Below are 18,462 nucleotides of genomic sequence, written 5' to 3'. Positions count from 1 at the left end.
GACGGGGATGGTTCCTGCTCCAAAGGGCTGTAGGAAAATACAGCTCCTGACTGGGATGAGCTTTAGGGATGGAGGGGAAGGTGGTGATGAAGTGAGCAACACTCACAGTTGGCCACCACCTTGTGGAAACAGACGTGCTGTTACCACAAGTGGATTTTCAGTCCCTGCATGTGTGAATGACGTACTGGATGCTGGCTTGGCACTCAGCCTGAGCCCTGGCCACGTGCTCTGATCCCCTTGTGGCTTCCAACACAGGTACTGGGCTGCCAGGGGACAGGGAACTTTGAATTTGGGTCAGTGCTGCTCTGGGCTGACCACTCTGACCACAGCTGGGCGTTGATCCTGTGTGTGCTGCCACTGACAGTGAAGGGCAGCATTGACCAGAGTGGAGGGATGGTCCCACCGGGATTGGGGTGATCTTCCTCCAGCAGGGGCAGCAGGGTCCTGTGTGGTTGTGGGGCAGAGCTATCCACAGCTGTGTGTGTGCATGGCACACTTCTTCTGGGAGGCATGAGTTGTAGGAATGTGTAGGGAGAGAAGGTGTGGGGTGGGATAACACAGTTGCATTTTTGCTGTGAGTTATTTGCATAACCAGGAAGTGATGCATCACCTCTGGAGAAGGAGACATCCCAGTTCCAGCCTGCAATTACCATGTTCCTGGTCCCTGTGCCTTGTGTGTTGGACACAGAACCATCACTTTTCCCTCTCTCCTTTTAGCATCCCATTTTTCTTTGCCCTCTGGTCTCCTACTTCACTAGCAGTTAAGCAGGGAACTGCTCCCCACTTGACATCCCAAAAGCTCAGCCAAGAGGACTCTGTTTACGAGTGTTTCGCAGCTCTGGTTTCCTGGGGAGCAGGTATCTGAAGCCATTTGCATAATGCATCTGATGGATTATTGCTCCTGCTTGTGGCAGAAGGTGTTAAGCAAGCCATGGCAAGTGTGAATTCAGAGGACAGCAAGATCAAGAAGGAGGTACACAACATTTCTTGCTTAATAAATAGATCTTTAAAGCTAGAAGTGACCTTCTGACTAACAAGCTGTAAACTTTAACTCCATCTCACTTTACTGAGCCTGTCACTGCTGGTGGGTTTCAAGCACGTGTGGAACAGGATTGAGCCCATAGATATTGGGTGAAACTTATGAAAGGCTGATGCAGATGTGTGTCAGGCACCCATCCAACCACACAGCTCTGCTTGGCTGGGGTTCCTACAGGGCCAAGATGCATCACACCCTTCACATTGCCGAGGGAAAGCTGCTCATAGCTCCAGTGTCAGCAGCTTGCTCTGGGAGCCCAAGGGGAGTTTCAGCTCAGCTGTCTGTGAAGTTCCATGGGGCTATGATATGCCACACTCCTGACAGTTCCAGCAGCCTGCAGTGACAGAGGGTTTGATACAAAATGCAGAGCCCTCACCTCCCATTAAGCACAACAGCTAAGCCTGGGGATGGCACTGTAGTGAGTGGCAACAGAGGTGTCAAGGGTAATAGAGCAGAACAAGGGATGTACAGCTGGGAATAGGTGAGCTGTTTCCAGGTCCTAAGGGGAAACAGGTCTAATCCACATGCAGTGGTAGCTATACATGATGTTCAGAGCTGTCAGATGTGGCCAGGCTCGTGTGTTACTGTGCCTCCAGCTCCTGAAGGTGAGGGATGCCTGGATTCAGGCGTGGTTTGTGGTCGTCTGGTGTTCTCCACATGCATCTCTTACTAATTCAGGTCTGCTGCACTTTTGAGGCTTCCTGAAATAACAGCTGGTGTTTGGTAAGACTCAGACTGAGGCAGGGTTTAAGCAGTAGGCTCCTCAGAGTCCCTTGGTGGTGGTGCAATTCTGTGGAGCATCAGCACATCTGCACTACTGAGATCACACCTAGCCTGTCGTGGAGGGTGTGGGACAGGTTATGCCTGCATGGGGGGGCTGGAAGGGAGCTAGGAATTGAGACCATAATTAGGTCAGCAGCTTGCAGTGGGCTGCAGGGCAGGAAAGTTGATGTGGTTGGGCTCCTGATGACACTAGTTAATTACTAATCACTGGTGTTACAGCTGTGCCTCAGCAGCTCTCTGAGGTCGAGGGCTGGCGGTGCCCTCTGGCACTGACAGCATCCAGCAGCTGGAGTGAGGATGTTGGAAGTGTCTGGAGGCATAGCAAAGCTGATGGTGGTATCTAATCCCATTGCTTTTGACATAGGACAGACATGTCCCTGTCTCCAAGACCCACCAGTACCTACAGGGGTGCTGAGGAACAGGAATGGGAGGAGTGGGCCTGCACCACAGGGGAGGCTGAGTCAGGAGCAGAGCTGGGCTGCTCCAAGCCCTCACTTGGATATCTTGGATGCCAGGGATCGCTCAGAACACAGCTAGGAGTTTGCCTTCAGTATCAGAGATGTTCTTGCCCAGCTCTGTTTCTGGTGCAGCCAGGGGGCAATGCCAAGTGGATTGTGGACAAGAATGAGGAGCAGGAAGAGAGAGGAAGGATGGGATAAGGAGAGGCAGGTAGTGTCATCAAACATTGTCTTAATGCACAGCCCTCGACTGGGGTTTTCTGTGGCACCACCAGCAAGTGTCCAGCCAAAGGGCTTTGACAGAATCTGTGGATATCAGTGATGGTTTTCCCCATGGAAAGCCAGCTTTTCTTCTGGACTTTTCCTAGAAAAGCAGATTTGCATTGTCCTGAATGAATGCAGATGCATCCATCTGCTTTTAGTTCTCCCTTCCAAGTTGGCAGTCTCAGTTTGCTGCCAGACTGTGTTACTGTAGGCTCCCAGCGTGTTGTGTGTTCTCAGCGTCGCTTGTGGGAAGCATTCTGTGTACCTGGCGTCAGGGACAACCCACTGCAAGATCCCTTCCCAAAATGTTCCTCTTTTCAAGGCTGCTTGGGACAGTGGATGGCTGCTCTGGCAGAGGGAATGGGGCAGAGCAGGAGCTGTGGTCACAGAGGAAAAACAGGCTGTGCCCTCCTGCACAGTCCAGGGCCTCCAGCCTCGTCCCTCTCTGCTATCGATGGATGTGCCTGAATTGCAAATGGATCTGATGTTACAAATAAATCTGAATTGCAAATAGAGTTGATGAAATAGGTGTCAGGCCCTGGGAAACATCGGCCTTAGAGCACAAGGAGGAAGTGACTGGAGTGAAATGGCACCAGTCACTGAGGCAAGGTGAGTAAGGAGGAGTTTCAGGGTGGCTTATGAGCCAGAATGGTCTTCTGTTGACCACATCTGTGTCATTTATCTGCAAGAGATAAAAAAAAAACCTTACAGCCTTTTTTTTTTTTTTTTTTTTTTTTCCTTGAAGGCCCCTCATGTATCATCCTGGAAGGTGGTGTGCTGCCTTAGGACAGTGACCAAGAGCTGGTGTAATGATGGTTAAAAAGGCATGAGGATGTTCCCACTGAATCCCAGAGGCAGGTCCCCAGGGCCGTTTCATGTTTACTGATTTGGGGGATATTTATATTTAAGTCACAGATACTGTGGCTTTTGTTGAGGGTCTTCTGATGCTCTCTGGCTATTACTTTTGCACCTTCACTTCTGTGAATAGCTGTGTAATGAACAGCTGAGCAGATGGAGTCCCAGAGACACTAAGATGTGCCCAGAGCAGCACAGTGAGTTAGTGACAGAGACCATGGGGGACTGTCTTGAACCATTGGACCAGAGCCTGGTCCAGCAGGGAAGCTGGGACATCATCCTGACTGGTTGTCAGCCATGGGACGTTCCTGGTGTACTGTGGAGGTTCCTGTTGCGGTGGTGACTTTACAAAACAGCCTCTTGCAGTCCTTGTTTTTCTAGTCCCTGGTTTTGGCAGCTGCCTGGGAACAGCTGGAGCTTGCAGTGCTTTAAGGGCTCAACTTGAGCAACATAAGCTGTCTGGGTCCTTAGGGAGGGGCAGGGAGGCTGCTCTGCTGTTCTCCACATAGAGACACTGAGGTACATCTGCTCCTTTCTTCACTTCTCCTTGTTGGCCTCTCACCTGATTTAGAGGCTCAACTCCCTCTGTACACTGAGTGACTTTCTTATAGGGAATTTGTTTGCACAAAAGTCTGTGAAAATGTGCCAAGACAGGCTTATTAATCAGTAGTTACTATCTAAAATGATGACACCATCAATGCTGCTCCAACACAGTCTTCTGTTACGTCTCAGCATCCACTGTACCCTGAGCTGGGGTTTCCTATTGCCTCTACCACATTGCAGCTCCATGGGCTGCTGCTTCTGCCTCCCAGAAACTCTCTGTGATGTATCTTCAGGCTTTTGAGGCTTGAGATGCCTGAAGGCCCTGAGGTGTGCAACCCCTTGGCGTGTGGCAGAAGCCAGAAGAGCCCCAGTTCTCAGAGCTCTGTGCAGTGGGGCTGCCTGGCCGCAGCTGCCGGCACAGCCCCTCCTGTTTATTTTGTCAGGCTCCGGCTCGGGGCGGTGCAAATGGAGGCGATTCCAAGCGCTCTGGGGAAGCGAGCAGGAATGCGTCGTGCAGTCTGGCTGGCTCCCGTCCCTTTTGGCGTGATGAAGAGCAGTTCCAAATGCATGTACGCAAACAGAGAGCCAATGTTGACAGTTTTACAGGAGCTGGAGTGGTGGGCGAAGCACGCTCTGACTGCTTTGCAGCAGAGCTAAATGTACCCTGGATGTACAAAACTTCATAGACTGAAGGATCAAGGGTTTGGGGAGTGGGAGAAGAGCCCCCCTAAAATTCAAGGCAGCTCCTGGAAACCTGCCACTCTCTCTGGGCTTCTGGTTACAGAGAGTTCAGGGTGTCAGCTTGTGGCTGAGCTAGTACATTAAAGGATTTAATTTCTGAGCTGAAATCTGTCAGCTGTATAAAGAAGTTGAGAGGAATGAAAGAGGACTGCCTGATGGCCCCTTTGCCTGTCTGGACTGGGATCCATGTCCTCCCAGGGCTTCCAGACACAGATGTGGAACTGGGGGAAAATGTTGGGCAGGCTGTTTCTCAAGCTAAATAAGAAACTGTTCCTAGAGCAACTTCTCCTGCTACACTATGTGGAGAGACCCTAGAAACTGTGGTAGGTGGTGGTCCAGATAGTAAATGGACACTCCTCATCCAAACTAATTAGTTCTCTCTGCAATTTTTTTAATCAGAAAAGTGTATTTAATCTGTTCAATTCTCTGTTTTTCACGTACATGCAAACAGCAGAGGAGCAGGTTTTGTGGAGTGGTTGGACCATATATTTTTAGGATTTGTCTTCTGCCTTCTTTATTGGGGATTTTGGGATCGTTTTTTGACATGCAAGCGCTGTGTATGGAGGTTTTTTAATAACACAAAAAAGTGATTGAACTTCTATGTTTTAATCACTTACACATGTTTCTTTGTGTGCTGCTTTAAAGCAGACAGGATATGTCGCTGCTCTACTGCAGTACCATCTTAGTAGGGAGGAAGAAAGACCCCCCATTCCAAAACATGTACATAAATTCTTCCCTATACAGCTTTTCAATTCAATGTTTGCACTGTCAAATGCATAATTACTTAAAAAATGTTTGGAAGGCATGAGGTAAAAAGACAATGCAAAACTGATTTATTGAGCTCATCTGTATTATAGGGCAGAAATAACCTTTTACTCCGATACACAGAGCAAGGGAAGCTGAGTTTCTTCTCAGCCTCCCTTCCTGGATGACTCGTGTGCTGACCCAGACACTCCACAGGTGCCTGGGAAAGGAAAGCAGCATTTCTGTGAGCACTGGTGCTGACACATTGTATTGGGACAACCTCTGCAGTACTGGGACTGTCTGTGCTGTGGTTTCTGCTGAGGCACACACCTAAAAGATCCTGCAAGGCTTGGGAACCAAAGACTGCAGAGGAGGAGTTCTTAGAGCACTAAAGTTGGGGAATTGAGTCCATAATCTTCTAATCAAAACTCATCCCATCCTTCAGTGACAGGATAACAGAACATGGCTCCAAACTGTCACAGGCACTGATATAGCAAAGGTGGGAGAAAAACCCCAGAAAGTAAATGATAAGTTTCAGAAAGGATACGTGCTTGCATTTGGGGATAAGAGGAGGCAGTGTTTGACTTAGGACACTTGGGAATGTCTGATTTAGTGTGTCTAAAGAGCACCACTCACTGTCTCCAGTCACTTATGGAAGGTCCCATGTGCCAGTCTTTTTTGCTTTCCCATTTACAAAGCTGTGCCTTGCCATTTTCAGGTGAGAACAGTTAGGAAAGAAGAAATGTGTATTGCTAAACATGGTCCAGTGTAAGATCTGACATTGTTTATATTTCCCCCAAAGCAAATATTCCATGTGTTTGGATACAAGCAGGCAAGAGTCTTGCCTAGAGATTTTACATGATAGTTATCCTGTCCTGAAGTAGAAATAAATTACCTATAAATTTCCAGGGCAGTGTAAAGGGAGGAGAAAGGCAGGTCTGGAGGATGCTTTTCTGCTCCACCGTTGCTGTCAGCTCCTTCCCTAACAGTCCAGGAGGTCTGTGAGTTATCCAAGAGCTGGGGAGTGGGAGTAGGACATGCTCTGCAAACACAGCGCCTGCATTTTTGAAGGTGTGTGCTTTGCAATGGGTAATTTGCTCCTTTATTGTCTGCAGAATAACAGTAGTGACAGCATTGACTTTCTCTAATGAACAGCTGCTCAGTGCTAGGATCTATTCCCGGAGGAGGCTCCCAGGGATGAATAAGGTTTCATGCTCCTCCTCCATAGAGGGTGAGAAAGTTCACAGAACAGAAGATTGTTGCTTGATTGTCAGAGATCTCCAAATCTTGACCTGCTGAGAGCTGAATATGTCGCCATGCAAGTCATGTTTAACCTTCCAGCATTTTTGCCAAGGCAGGGTTTTCATGGAATCGGGAGAGAGGTGTTAGTTCCCATCCAAGAAGTCATCCTCTTGTCACTGCAAACGACCATCACGAATTGGCTGAACAAAAAGCATTTTCCTCCTGTTGCACTGCCTGAATTCTTTGCTGAGACTCTGCACTAACAAGAGCAGGGAGGCAGGAGAGGATTGCTCTTGAATTATGGATGCATTAGAGGCAGAGCCAAGTTATGAACTCTTGGAGCTGGAAATCACTGATGGATGTTGTAACTCAAGCCATAAGCTCAAATAAACATTTTGAGCTTTGTCCCAAGCAGCTCCCCTTGGTGCCTCCCTTGACATCCCTGCTCAGAGTTCACCTTCGCTGTGAAATGACACAATTGAATTTGTGGACACTGTGCAGCCTCAGGGGTGTGCTGAGGTGTGTCTGGCCACTCACTCACAGGTTCCCTGTGCTCCCCTCCACACCTCCTTTTTGATTTATAGCACACGTCATCATAAATGCTTTGTTGTATTTCCTCTGTGCCTGCCTGGAACCCAGCTCCAGGCGGTGAGGGATGCCTGTGAGAGCAGTGGTACAACAAAGTGGAGTACCCAAGTTTGGCCTGTCTCATAACAGGAAAGTAGACACATCAACTGGGAAGTCCTCTGTAGTGAGTCATTTGGAAACAGTAAACTGCAGGCAATGTTTTGAAATGTTTCTGCAGCTGATCAGTAAGTCTGAGCTCTTGGTCTATGGTAGAACCGTTATTGTCTCCTGTGCAGGGGTTAACAAACTCTGCAGGAAGAGAGCTGCCTTCTCAAACCCTTTCAGTGCCCTCAGAATTTCCCTCAGTTCTGTGCACTACTCCCAGTAATCCCAGAGCCATTCCTGACACTCCATAGGTGTTTTTTTCCAGTAAAAGAGAGTAAAATTGATCCATCTGTTTCAGAAGGGCAGAAAGTCCACAAAGACCTCAGTGATGGAGAGTTTTGATGTGAATCCATGAGTTGTGCCTTGGGCTGTGCAAAGCTTTTGCCTGGAGCAGCTCTGCTGCTTGGAGAGACAAAACAAAGCTGGCAGAGGAGGAGAAATCACAAAGCCCAAGTTTTAAATAGCAGCTCTGTGAAAGCTTTTAATGCCCCAGAGCAGCCAGCATGGCGCAGGTGCATTCAGTGACCTGTTTTGTTCAGGCAGTGAAAGATGTCTTGGAAACTGCAGCTCTTTTTTTCCTTTGGTTCTGACAGCATTCCCTCTTGACCTGAAATTGTCTTAATGGCAGTGGAGACAAAAAGCCTCACGTTGGTTTTACTCTTTGATGTGCATTGGAATCCCCTGTGTGGAAATTTCCCTGGTTAGCTGAGTACTGTTCTTAGAAACTCCTCAATGGAGCACAGTTTGTAGGAGTGACTTGTGATCCATTGTGTCCCACCAGTCTAGAGAGGTGTCAAGGGAAAAATGTGCTCCAAAGGGGCTCAGTTTGAAGAGAAACTTGACTTGTGGACTTGCTCTGAGAGACCCACAATGGAATACAAGGCTGGAGAGAAATGTGTTTGTGTCTGCAAGAAGTGTAAGGGGCATTCATCCATGCATACACCCAGGAATGCACTGGGAAAGCAAGCAGAACTGTTTATGTTTGTAATATAATTTTCAGTAATAATCAGATACAGGGCCTAGACTAATATGTTTTCCCAATAGTTTTTCAAGGCTGAAACTAAGGTAAGACCCCTCTTCTAGTGACTGTCAGCACTACCAGGCAGCTGTCAGGGACCAAGTGATACAGGACAAGTGCCTTCAGGTGAAGCTTCTATAACCTGTAAAGTACCTTTGCCAGTCAGCTCCTGGGGCCATGCACCTGATGGAACAGATGAGTGTTTAAATCAGGTTTGAGCAGCTTTTTCTCTGCTCTAAGCTTGGTAGAGAAAGCTGCTTGGAAATCTGGCAGGGAATATATTACCATCTGGCTGGTGTTTTTTGTTTTTTTTTTTTTTAACTCTAGGTTTATTTTTTTCCCCCAGCAGTGCAGAAAAAGATAGTTTTTTTTTGCACAGACATGTCTCAGCCATGTCCTGCCCAGCAGGTATGTGGCAGCCAGTGCTGTTGGGTGAAGAATTTCACTCCCAGAGTAGGCTGGAAGTCCTACCATGGATATTCCTGCTCCCAGGATGTGTGGTGTCTGCTGCTGCCCTGCTCGTTTTCGTCAGAAGCTGCCATGGCCCTGCAGGTGATTGGTGTCCAGGGTGGGCAGATTTGGCTTGCTGAACCCTGTGCAGGGTGAGCTGGGCCTGAGCCTGGGCTGTGTGGAGATGTGTGACCACATCCAGCCTTGCTCAGCACAGAGCAGCTCTTCACCTGGCTTCTTTGCACTACTTTCCCCAGCTCACTCATCACAACTCATTGGGTTCTCCAGTGTCTTTCCAGCACTGTGGCCTTCCCTGCAATGGCTGCTATAAAACCCTTTGCCTTTGTTTCTGATGCTTTTTCATGTGTTCCCTTCCAAATCCTGGCTGGAAAGCTCCTTCTCCTTGTTCTTTCTCCAGTGTTGCCTCATCCCTCTGTGCCATATGGGGTAGAGGCCTCACATAATAATTTGCAGAGCAGCCTCACCCATCAAGCTGGGCCTCACTGGAGTACCTGTGCTCAATTCTTGTGCAGAAGTAATGATTACTTGTGGATTTTAGTGCTTTGTTGAACTAGAGCTGGAGTTAAAGCTGCTGTTGAAGAGAGCCTTGAGTTTCTCTGATCCTTGAGCTTATATGCTTGGGGTAGAAGCTCTCGTGCTGTCTCAGTAGTTCAGAGTGACTAGGATTTTGATCTGGTTGTCAGTGAGTTTTAAGCATCCATATCTGCTGAATTTTCTTCCTGTCCCTGTGCTGTCCCCCAAGTTGTCCTGCTGCAGCCAGGTGTGCTGGCTGTGAGGCTGAAGGTGTCCATGGATGTGAGCAATGAGAGCAGTAGCAGACATGATGGAACAAAGCCCTGGCCAGCCCAGAAGGAGACTGGTTTTGCCTGTCCACACCAGCCCCTCTGTGTAGGGTACTCATTCCACTGGAATGGAGGACAGCTGGCCTGACTCTTCCCTGCCACAGGGCAGTTCCTCTTGCTGGTGTTTGTCCAGGGCTGGGACTGCAGGTCAGCGTGGTCCAGCCACTGCCCCAGGTCAGGCACTGTGGATGCTCCTTGGTCTCTGCTTCCATCTGCTGGACAAGCACTGACTCCTGCTTGCTCCCGGTTTCCCTTGGTGCCTCAGGGATTCTGCTGGCTCCTTTTGACTGTGCTCATGTAATACTAGAGATGGAAATCCCTTTCATGCACGTATGGACTGCGAGAACATTTCAGTGTAGAACCAATGCTTTGGCAAGACTGCCCTGCTTAGATTGACTGGCACCGAGCCTGGGGCTGGGCTGAGCACAGCACATTCAGTGCAGCCCTGTGTGGCCTCCTGCCATGCAGGCAGCTCTGCCTGTGAGGCTGAAGGTCTTCTGGTTTATATCCCCAAAGAATTCAGATACGAGTGAGTTATTTGCATGCTACATGAATGGCCAGTGCAAGTCTCCAGAAGTGACCAGAGCAGGTGCTAGAGGACAGCATGTAAAGAAGCTGGGCAGGGTGCTTTCCTTGGGCATCTCCCTTAGCACCTGACAGTCAGGGTCCTAGTCAGAGTATCCCAGTCAGGAACATTTTGGGCTGGGGACTGTAATGAGACCATATTTGATAGTCCTGGTAGAAGTGTCTTTTATAAGCTTGTCTGAATTTTTGGGGCTTTGAACTCTGCAGCATTTTGATACACTGAGTTCAGAAAGATCATGCTTTTATTTGTTTGAGACCTACTGCCAATAACTTTCACTGCAGGCCTAAGTGTTACTGGTACTACGTGACTCCTCTACTGTTATTTCTCCCTTCATGAGGACAACAACAAAAGTGTCCCCCAGATTTAAAGGTATTTGAGAGAGCTGGAGGAACTGTTGAGGGTCATGAACAGTCTGGTCTGCTCAAGAGTGCTCCAGTTGTTTTCATCTGACAACAGAAATTTGGCCGCTGCAAAGGCATTTCCTTGACCTTCCCTTAACCTCTGCTCAGCAGTGGGCAGACACAGGCAGAAGGTTCATTTCAAGCAGAATATCCCCATCCCATTCTCAAGGCATTGTGCAATGCAGCCTGGAGACCTTCCTGTAAACCTTGCTTGATTTAAGTGTTAGCTCTTGGTCTGTGCGCTTCCAAGCTACGCAGCACTGTCTCCTCCAGATGTGGGATGACTGATCAGTCTTTGTGCTGTCAGGTGAAGGCCAGGACACAGCCATGACCTCCCTGTGTTGCAGTTTACAGTCCAGCATCTGGATATTAGAATTTCTTTAGCCAAATGACTGGATTCTTTCTAGCTGCTCCAGTGCCCTGGTGGAGGGTGAGTGTTGGTGTTGCTCTGTTTGAAGACAGTGGTGTCTTGTTTCATCTAATGAACAAACATCCATGTAGCAGCAGTTCATGAAGGTGTTGGGTTGAAATTCTACTTGTTTTCCATGTGAAAATCCTGTTATTAAGACCCACATGATTAGAGAAAATTTTGCTGGACAGATTGTTTCTTTAGTAGACATTCTGTAGTCATATAAAAAGCAAGACCAGTTTTTCTCTCCCAACTGGGTCTGAGCCATTTCCACACATGAGACTGCCCAGGGAAGCACAGCTGGGGAGACAGGGCTCTACATGCTCTTTTCTTCCAGGAACTTTGCATCTTGAAAGGACAGACTTTTTTTTTTAATTTTTGGCATTAGGTTCCCAGCCAGCAGGAGGAGATGTCACCATCATTGCTGCTCCAGAAAACACCACGGTGGTGGCTGGGGAGAGTGTGGTGATGGAATGTATGGCAGCTGCTGACCCCACCCCCTTTGTCTCCTGGATACGACAAGGTGAGTGTGAGGGACAGGACTAAATTTCTGTTGTCCATAGGAACCTGTGGATACTACATTCTAAAAATCTGTTAAGAGTGGAAAAATCTGGGATAGGAAGGGTGCTTGTAACATCAATACCTAATGACACGGGTGGTGTTGCAGTGTGGGGTGTCCTTGCTAAAGTGGAATTATTAATTAAATCTTGAAGGCTTCAAAGCACACAGTCCAGTTTGTAGTTGTTTGAACTGTGCCTGGATGCATTGGATCTAAATTAGTCTTTCTTGTGTGAATTGGAACAGTAAAGGTCATGAGATGGGGTCAAGTGCCGCTCCTCCCTGAACTCCAAGGTTACTGAGGATTCTGTGGAATCTGCCATTGCACTGGAGAAACAGCTTGTATTGTCTTGCAGGATTAAAAAACTTGATAAGAGCTCTTAATCCTTGGTGTTATTGGGAGTGTTACTGGGAGGTTTTTGTTGAATGGAAGGAGGAGGAGCTGCTTAGGTCTCATCAGAGGTGTATGAATGAGCTGGGCTGACAGATGTTACCCAGGGCTGATGGCCAAAGTCACAAGTTGGATGCCAGTGTCACTTCACTGACAGTCACATCCATCAGATGTGTTTTAGAGGCTCTTACTGAAGACATTCTCAGCTCAGAGGTTGATTCTCCCCCAGAAAAGGCTCTCAGTCATTTTCATATATCCAGGTCACAATTTAAGACTCCTCTCCCCTGTAACCATTTATTGTGGTTGGTTTTCAGCCCAGATTTGTCCACAGGCAGTGATTTTAACATATAAAAATATTTCCACTTTCCCACAAAAAAGGAGCAAAAAAACCTCAGAGGATACCACTTTGGAAATCAAATGAGCAAGGCTTAAATGTTATGGCAGAAATGATTCTAGTTTATCCCATGCACTTTACAATTACAAATGCTCAGCATTGCCACGCTAGATCACTTACTGCTTTACTGAGATCTGCTGATGCCCATGGTAAAGTAGATAATATTAGAGTTAATTATCATTATAAAAGTTTTTTTGTAAGGAAGGAAGACAAGGGTGGAGGGGGAATGATTGCTGAACCAGTTCTTTCCATGCTTTATTTTCAAGTGTTTGCTTGCTCCTATTCTCCTTCCTTGTGTGGACTCTTCACTTTGAATGGATGGAGTAACAGGGCAAGTCATTCTGAGTTACACAAGTTTATTTCCAAGCCTTCATTAAGGAGCAGGCTGGATTACTGGACCATCAGTCATGTAGGGAACACCAAGGATGTACCTCCAGGTTGCCAGTTTGGCTCTTGCCGGCCTTGGTGGTGTCAGCTAATTGCTACCATCTGGAGTCAGTTTTCCAACCAATTGCTCCAGTGCAAATGGGGTGTGTGCAGATTGTCTGCTCTGAGTGTGTAGCCACTGAACTGTGAGGCCATCTGAAGACCCCCAAAATACAGGGAGGGGGCAGAGGTCTGCTCTCAGCCACATTCCCTGCTGATGGTGCTAAGTCAGTGCAGCTGTTCACAGTGGAGGTGGGAGTTTGTTCTGTGTGAGCTCCAGGCTCAGCTGAAGCTGGAGAGGTAAAGGCAGGCAGTGCTGAAGAGGTGTTTCTGCAGGTGGAGAGGGACAAGGTCTGGTGGTGCACTGGTGCTGCACATATTGGCTGGTCCTCCCAGTCTGCAGACTTGTGCCAGACCTCCCATCCAAGCCTTTCCTCAGCTTGTCCCCAGCTCTTGGCTTTGTCTCCCACACTCACTCAGAAGTACCAATGCCATATCCCTGAGTTTCTCATCTCAGAGTGATGCTGAGACTATGCTGTGCTCAGCATCAGCCTCTCCCCTGTCTGTGATGCTGAGGAGTCCAGGGCTACTTGAAGTTGTAGAAGGACATCTTGGCTTCTGGCCAGTGATAAGGAGCTGCCCTTTCCTCTTTCCCTACTCAGCAGTGCTGAGCACCCAGCCTGGAGAAGGCAGCTTATGGCCTATGCCCCTGGCCTAAACACCGGAGTCCCAGGGAGCACCAGGTGTCTTTCTGACACCTCACAGCCAAGATGTGGACAAGGAGTGGATCAGGAAGCTCAGTAAATTTGGGTTCATATCCAGGGCACAGAGGAGGAGGAGGAGGAACACCTGAGTTGTCAGTGATTCAACAGTCTTGCTGACATTGCATGAACAAGTGAGAGGAAGAGGTGTCTGTGCTTGTGATGAGGTCAGCACATCTTTCCCTTGAGTGTGCTATTGCTAGGCCCCTCATTGCAGGCATACCCTAGGTATCAAGAGACTGTTTTGATCCAAACCAGAACTTTTTGGATTATTACAAGCTAAACTAAACCCTGAGTCAATGTTGCCTAGAGCTGGCTATCAAGCACTGAGGGGTGTCCCAGCAGGAATCTTCCTCTGGGCTGGGGTCTGGGATTTAGGGGTCTCTCTCCAGCTGCAATCCTGGCATTGTTTACAAGCTCTCATAAAGGGCAGGGCTCACTCCCAAATTTGTGCACGTTTCTTCCTGCAGATGGAAAGTCCATTTCCACAGATGTGATTGTGCTGGGCCGGACAAATCTGCTCATTCCTTCCAGCCAGCCCCATCACTCCGGGGTGTACGTCTGCCGAGCCAACAAACCCCAAACCCGGCAGTTCGTCACCGCCGCAGCCGAGCTCCGCATCCTCGGTGAGTAGAGAACAGGCAGATTCTCAGGTACAGATGCTGACCAGCTTGCTGTGGATTGCATGGATCAACATCCAGGAGATCCCCAAGGGTTTGTGGCCTTTGTGGCCTGTGCTGGGTAAAATGGGAGCCAGGTTAGAGCCCGGAAGCGCGAGTTGGCATAGCTCTCAGTGGGAGTGTCACCTTTTTAATTTGGGGTTTAGTTCTTGGTATTTACTGAACCGTTTTATGCCTTATTCTTGTTCTCCAGGGTTCCCCCTTGGAAATCTCTACCAGCAATTAACTTTCAGTATCCTGGAAGCCAGCAGGGAGAACAGCCTAGGATCAGGGAACGCAGCACATGATTGATACAGAATTTATTTTTCCTTTTGGACAGAGTCTAAATTAAGCCTCTAGAGTCTGCCTGGCAAATCCCATCTTGTAAGCAAAGCTGCTACTGAATAAAACATAGCACCGAGTGGGGAGGAGAAAGGATTTGCTTTGCTATCTTTTCCTCCTCCTTCCTGCATTAATTTGTTCACTCTCCTCCCAGCTACTCCCAGCATCTCCCAGGCTCCTGAAACCATCTCTCGCACCCGAGCCAGCACGGCCAGGTTTGTGTGCAAGGCAGAGGGAGAGCCAACCCCCACCATCCACTGGCTGAAGAATGGGGAGCCCATCCTCTCCAACGGGCGTGTGAAGGTGCAGAGCAGCGGCAGCCTCGTCATCAACCAGATCGGCCTGGAGGATGCTGGCTACTACCAGTGTGTGGCTGAGAACAGCCTGGGCATGGCCTGTGCCACTGCCAAGCTCTCGGTGATCGTGCGGGAGGGTTTGCCCAGTGCTCCCAAGAAGGTCTCGGCCGTGTCCCTCTCCAGCAGCACCGTCCTGGTGTCCTGGGAGCGGCCGGAGTACAACAGTGAGCAGATCATCGGCTTCTCTTTGCACTACCAGCGGGCTGTGGGTAGGTGTCACCTCCCCGAGCAGCACAGCTGGCTCAAAGGTACAAGGCACAGGTTGACCTTCTTCCCCAGCTAGTGACAAGTGTGAGGCAATTCCCTTTCCATTGCAGGTAAAGGAGTTTTCTCCTGGAGTCAGTATCAGCCAGTGATAGTGCCTGTGGATTAGCTGGCATGTTCTAACTTCTTGATTGGCAGTAGTCTGTCCACATATCTGAGTTGTCTGGATTCTATGGGACCAGGCACTGCTGATTTTATACATATTGATTTTGTATGCAAAGAGTATGATTATTAACAGTGATGTTAACCAGCTGCATTGTGTACAGGGGGAATCACTAAATTATCCACACCCAGAATCTGAAGTGAGGCACTGCATCTGTTGGGGTCTGTCTTCCCAAAAAGCCAGCAAGCCAATGCTGAACTGTTGCCAGAGCTCCTCTGAAAATTAAACTGGTAACTGCAGCTTCTTCAGCATGGATTAAGGAGTTTGTGTCAAAATGAAGATATTAACGTTGAGGCATTGGAGTTTCTGTCCAAAAAACTCATATAAGAGATGAGACTGTGTAGGTGCTGGGGAAATTGGAGAAGATACAGTGATCTTAAAAGTAGTTTTAGTCTGTGGACCTTGTGAATTAAGTTTTTCAGGAGTGTTGTGGCAGTTCACTGACCTGCTGATCAGTGTTTCCTTGGCTCTAGGAACAGATAATGTGGAATACCAATTTGCTGTTAATAACGACACAACTGAGCTGCAAGTCAAGGATCTGGAACCAAACACCAACTATGTGTTCTACGTGGTTGCATATTCCCAGCTTGGGGCCAGCCGGACATCCTCTTCCATTGTTGTCCAGACCCTGGAGGATGGTGCGTTGAATTAGATGGGTACTGGTGCCTAGGAAATGTTCTTGGCCTGGTTCATGGTGAGCACTGAATGTGCTACAGAGAGTAGCAGCAGCTCCTAGAAACCCAAACCTGCACCCTGGTCTCATCACCAGCTTGGGTGAAAATAACCTGGCTGATGGTGGGCCCCATGAGAATCCTTTGAGAATTGCAGTCCTAAGGGCTTTCTCCTAACCAAGCTTCACTCTGGGCCAGACTGGATTTCAACTCAGAAGAAACATCTATTGCAATTTGTAGGGGTGGGGGCAGCCTTGAGGTCAGACCCCTTAAGAGCCAGTAGTTTGTGTTGATTTTACCATTTATCACATAGCATTTCGGGAGCAGTAAAGGCAGAGTGCCAGAAGCACAGCTGCCCAATGGGAGGCCGTGCACAGCTTTCAACAGGCTGCAGGACAGAGGCAAGCAGAGATGTTTTTGGCAGACCTTGTGTGTATTATATGCTTTTAATGCTCCTGACATGGTGACCTGCGTGGTCCAGTGTGCGTGTCTGAAGCCTGAAAGGCTGACTTGAAAACATGAAAACTGCCTGCAGCCCAGAGCTGTGGTTCTCAAGGGAATGAGGATTCTCAGGCTTGCAGCTTGAATTTGTGAGCCATTTGCTTTTGTGTCTCCTTCGTGCTCCACAGTACAGCACAAGCTGAGAGCTGGGGTCTGCCACCCTGCCCAGTTTGCCCTGGACACAGGTCCGTGGGGGCAAGAGGCTCTGGTCAGCCTGGAAGTGGAGCAGTCCAGCATCTCCTCTCCCCAGACACCCCTGAAGGGCTGTGGGGTGTTGGTTCCCCCAGGACAGACACCAAGTCACCAGTGGCTGTGACAGAGCCAAGGTAGTGGCCTCCAACCAGCTCAGAGAACTGGCAGAGATGTGTTGAGGTGTTGCTCTGGTCTTTGCTGACTTCTTCTGGTTGTTTTACCCAGTTCCCAGTGCAGCCCCTCAACTGTCACTGTCGAGCATGACTCCTGGTGACATCCGTGTGACATGGCTGCCTCCTCCTCCCGAGCTGAGTAACGGCAAGATAACCAAGTACAAGATTGATTACTGCACCCTCAAGGAAGGTGAGGGCAACACCATTTGGGTGTTGTGTTGTCTGCTCTAGTAGTGTTAACAGCCTGTGATGTTGGGTGGGGGGGAGGTGGTGCAAGGCTGAAAATAGAGGGACCCCTTTACCCAAGGGAAGAGAGACCTTTCACAGTCTGGTGGTCATGGCAGTGCTACCTCACACCATCTCAAGGTGCCTTTTCCTGTGATCATGGAGGCACTGTGTCCCCAGGAGAATGGCTGACCCATGTTTGTGCTGTCCCAGAAATGTCTGCATGAGCAGCCCTTCATTGCCATCTACACTGTGTTTTGGGGAAAGAGCTTTATGCTGTTTGGGGAAGAGGGGTAAATGCTTTCAGTTTCCTTAAAATGGAGTCTAATCACAGTGGTCCTCGTGGAAAAAAAAAAAAAACAACAAAAAAAACCAAATACCCTGGCCAGGTTGTGTTGCTCTATTGCTGAGTTCTGTCTGATTTTATTTACCTTGTCAGACATGCTAAACAGGGTTCAGCAGTGATGGTAACATTTACCTCTGCTGGATGTGGCTGTTCCAATTCCATGTGTGCTTGCTTTGCAAATCCTTCTGGGTATTTGCTCTTAAAACTGTCAAGGCTCTGCAGCTTCTCACTTCCCAGGGTCATGATTCTTCCTGAGAGGAGGATGGCGAGTGTGATGAGGTGCTGGACAAGTTCCCATGTATTTGAACTAGATTAGTAGTCTGTGCTATGACTCCTGGCTCTGTTTCTTTTGCCTTGAGCATGCACATGGCTCAGTGGCATCATAAAACCTTGGAAACACTTGGAATCCAGGGATCACACTCAGCAATACCTGTTACATAGCAGGGATAGTGCTCCTGGCTGAGTTAATGCCAAGGGAAGCTGAAATCAAGACCTCCGTGTACTCTAAACAGGACACATGAATCTTCACCAAAACCAGTTAGCTGATACAGTGAAAATCCCAGGCTGTTCTCAGTTTAAATTTCCTGTCACCTCCCTTATGAACTTGGGTGGGCTGGAGAGGGAGCAGTAAAACCTCTGTCTGGTGTGGATGAGGGTGTGAATTTTGCAGACAGCAGGGCTGCTGGACAGTTCTGGTTCACATTAAGGTGAGGGTTTAAATACAGCAATGAGAAGCACTGGAACATGCTATCAGCTCCCATTAGCTGTGCTCGTGTTCTGCCATCACATAATCAGAGCAAGATTTCTGACAGCTCCCTCTGGGCAGGCTCTGTGGTGCTAAAGGCAACCTGCAGTTTGGAATGTGATGAAGGGAATTGTCAGTCAGAATATCAGCTCTGCCCAGCCTTACAAGTT

General features: G+C 48.6%; 1 protein-coding gene across 1 annotated transcript in view; it reads left to right on the top strand.

Annotated features, from left to right (window-relative positions):
- The window catches only part of IGDCC4 (immunoglobulin superfamily DCC subclass member 4), an 84,341-nt gene that overhangs the window by 47,191 nt on the left and 18,688 nt on the right, over nucleotides 1-18,462 (top strand). The window contains exons 5-9 of the mRNA XM_062501523.1: nucleotides 11,514-11,648; nucleotides 14,126-14,281; nucleotides 14,811-15,221; nucleotides 15,913-16,077; nucleotides 17,029-17,166. Coding sequence (XP_062357507.1) covers nucleotides 11,514-11,648; nucleotides 14,126-14,281; nucleotides 14,811-15,221; nucleotides 15,913-16,077; nucleotides 17,029-17,166 — 1,005 coding nt within the window. The remainder of the gene's footprint in view (nucleotides 1-11,513; nucleotides 11,649-14,125; nucleotides 14,282-14,810; nucleotides 15,222-15,912; nucleotides 16,078-17,028; nucleotides 17,167-18,462) is intronic.

The sequence above is a fragment of the Cinclus cinclus genome, chromosome 13, assembly GCF_963662255.1.
Source record: "Cinclus cinclus chromosome 13, bCinCin1.1, whole genome shotgun sequence".
NCBI lineage: Eukaryota > Metazoa > Chordata > Aves > Passeriformes > Cinclidae > Cinclus > Cinclus cinclus.
Note: the sequence above shows the minus strand (reverse complement) of the source record. Positions and strands in the feature narration are given on the sequence as shown.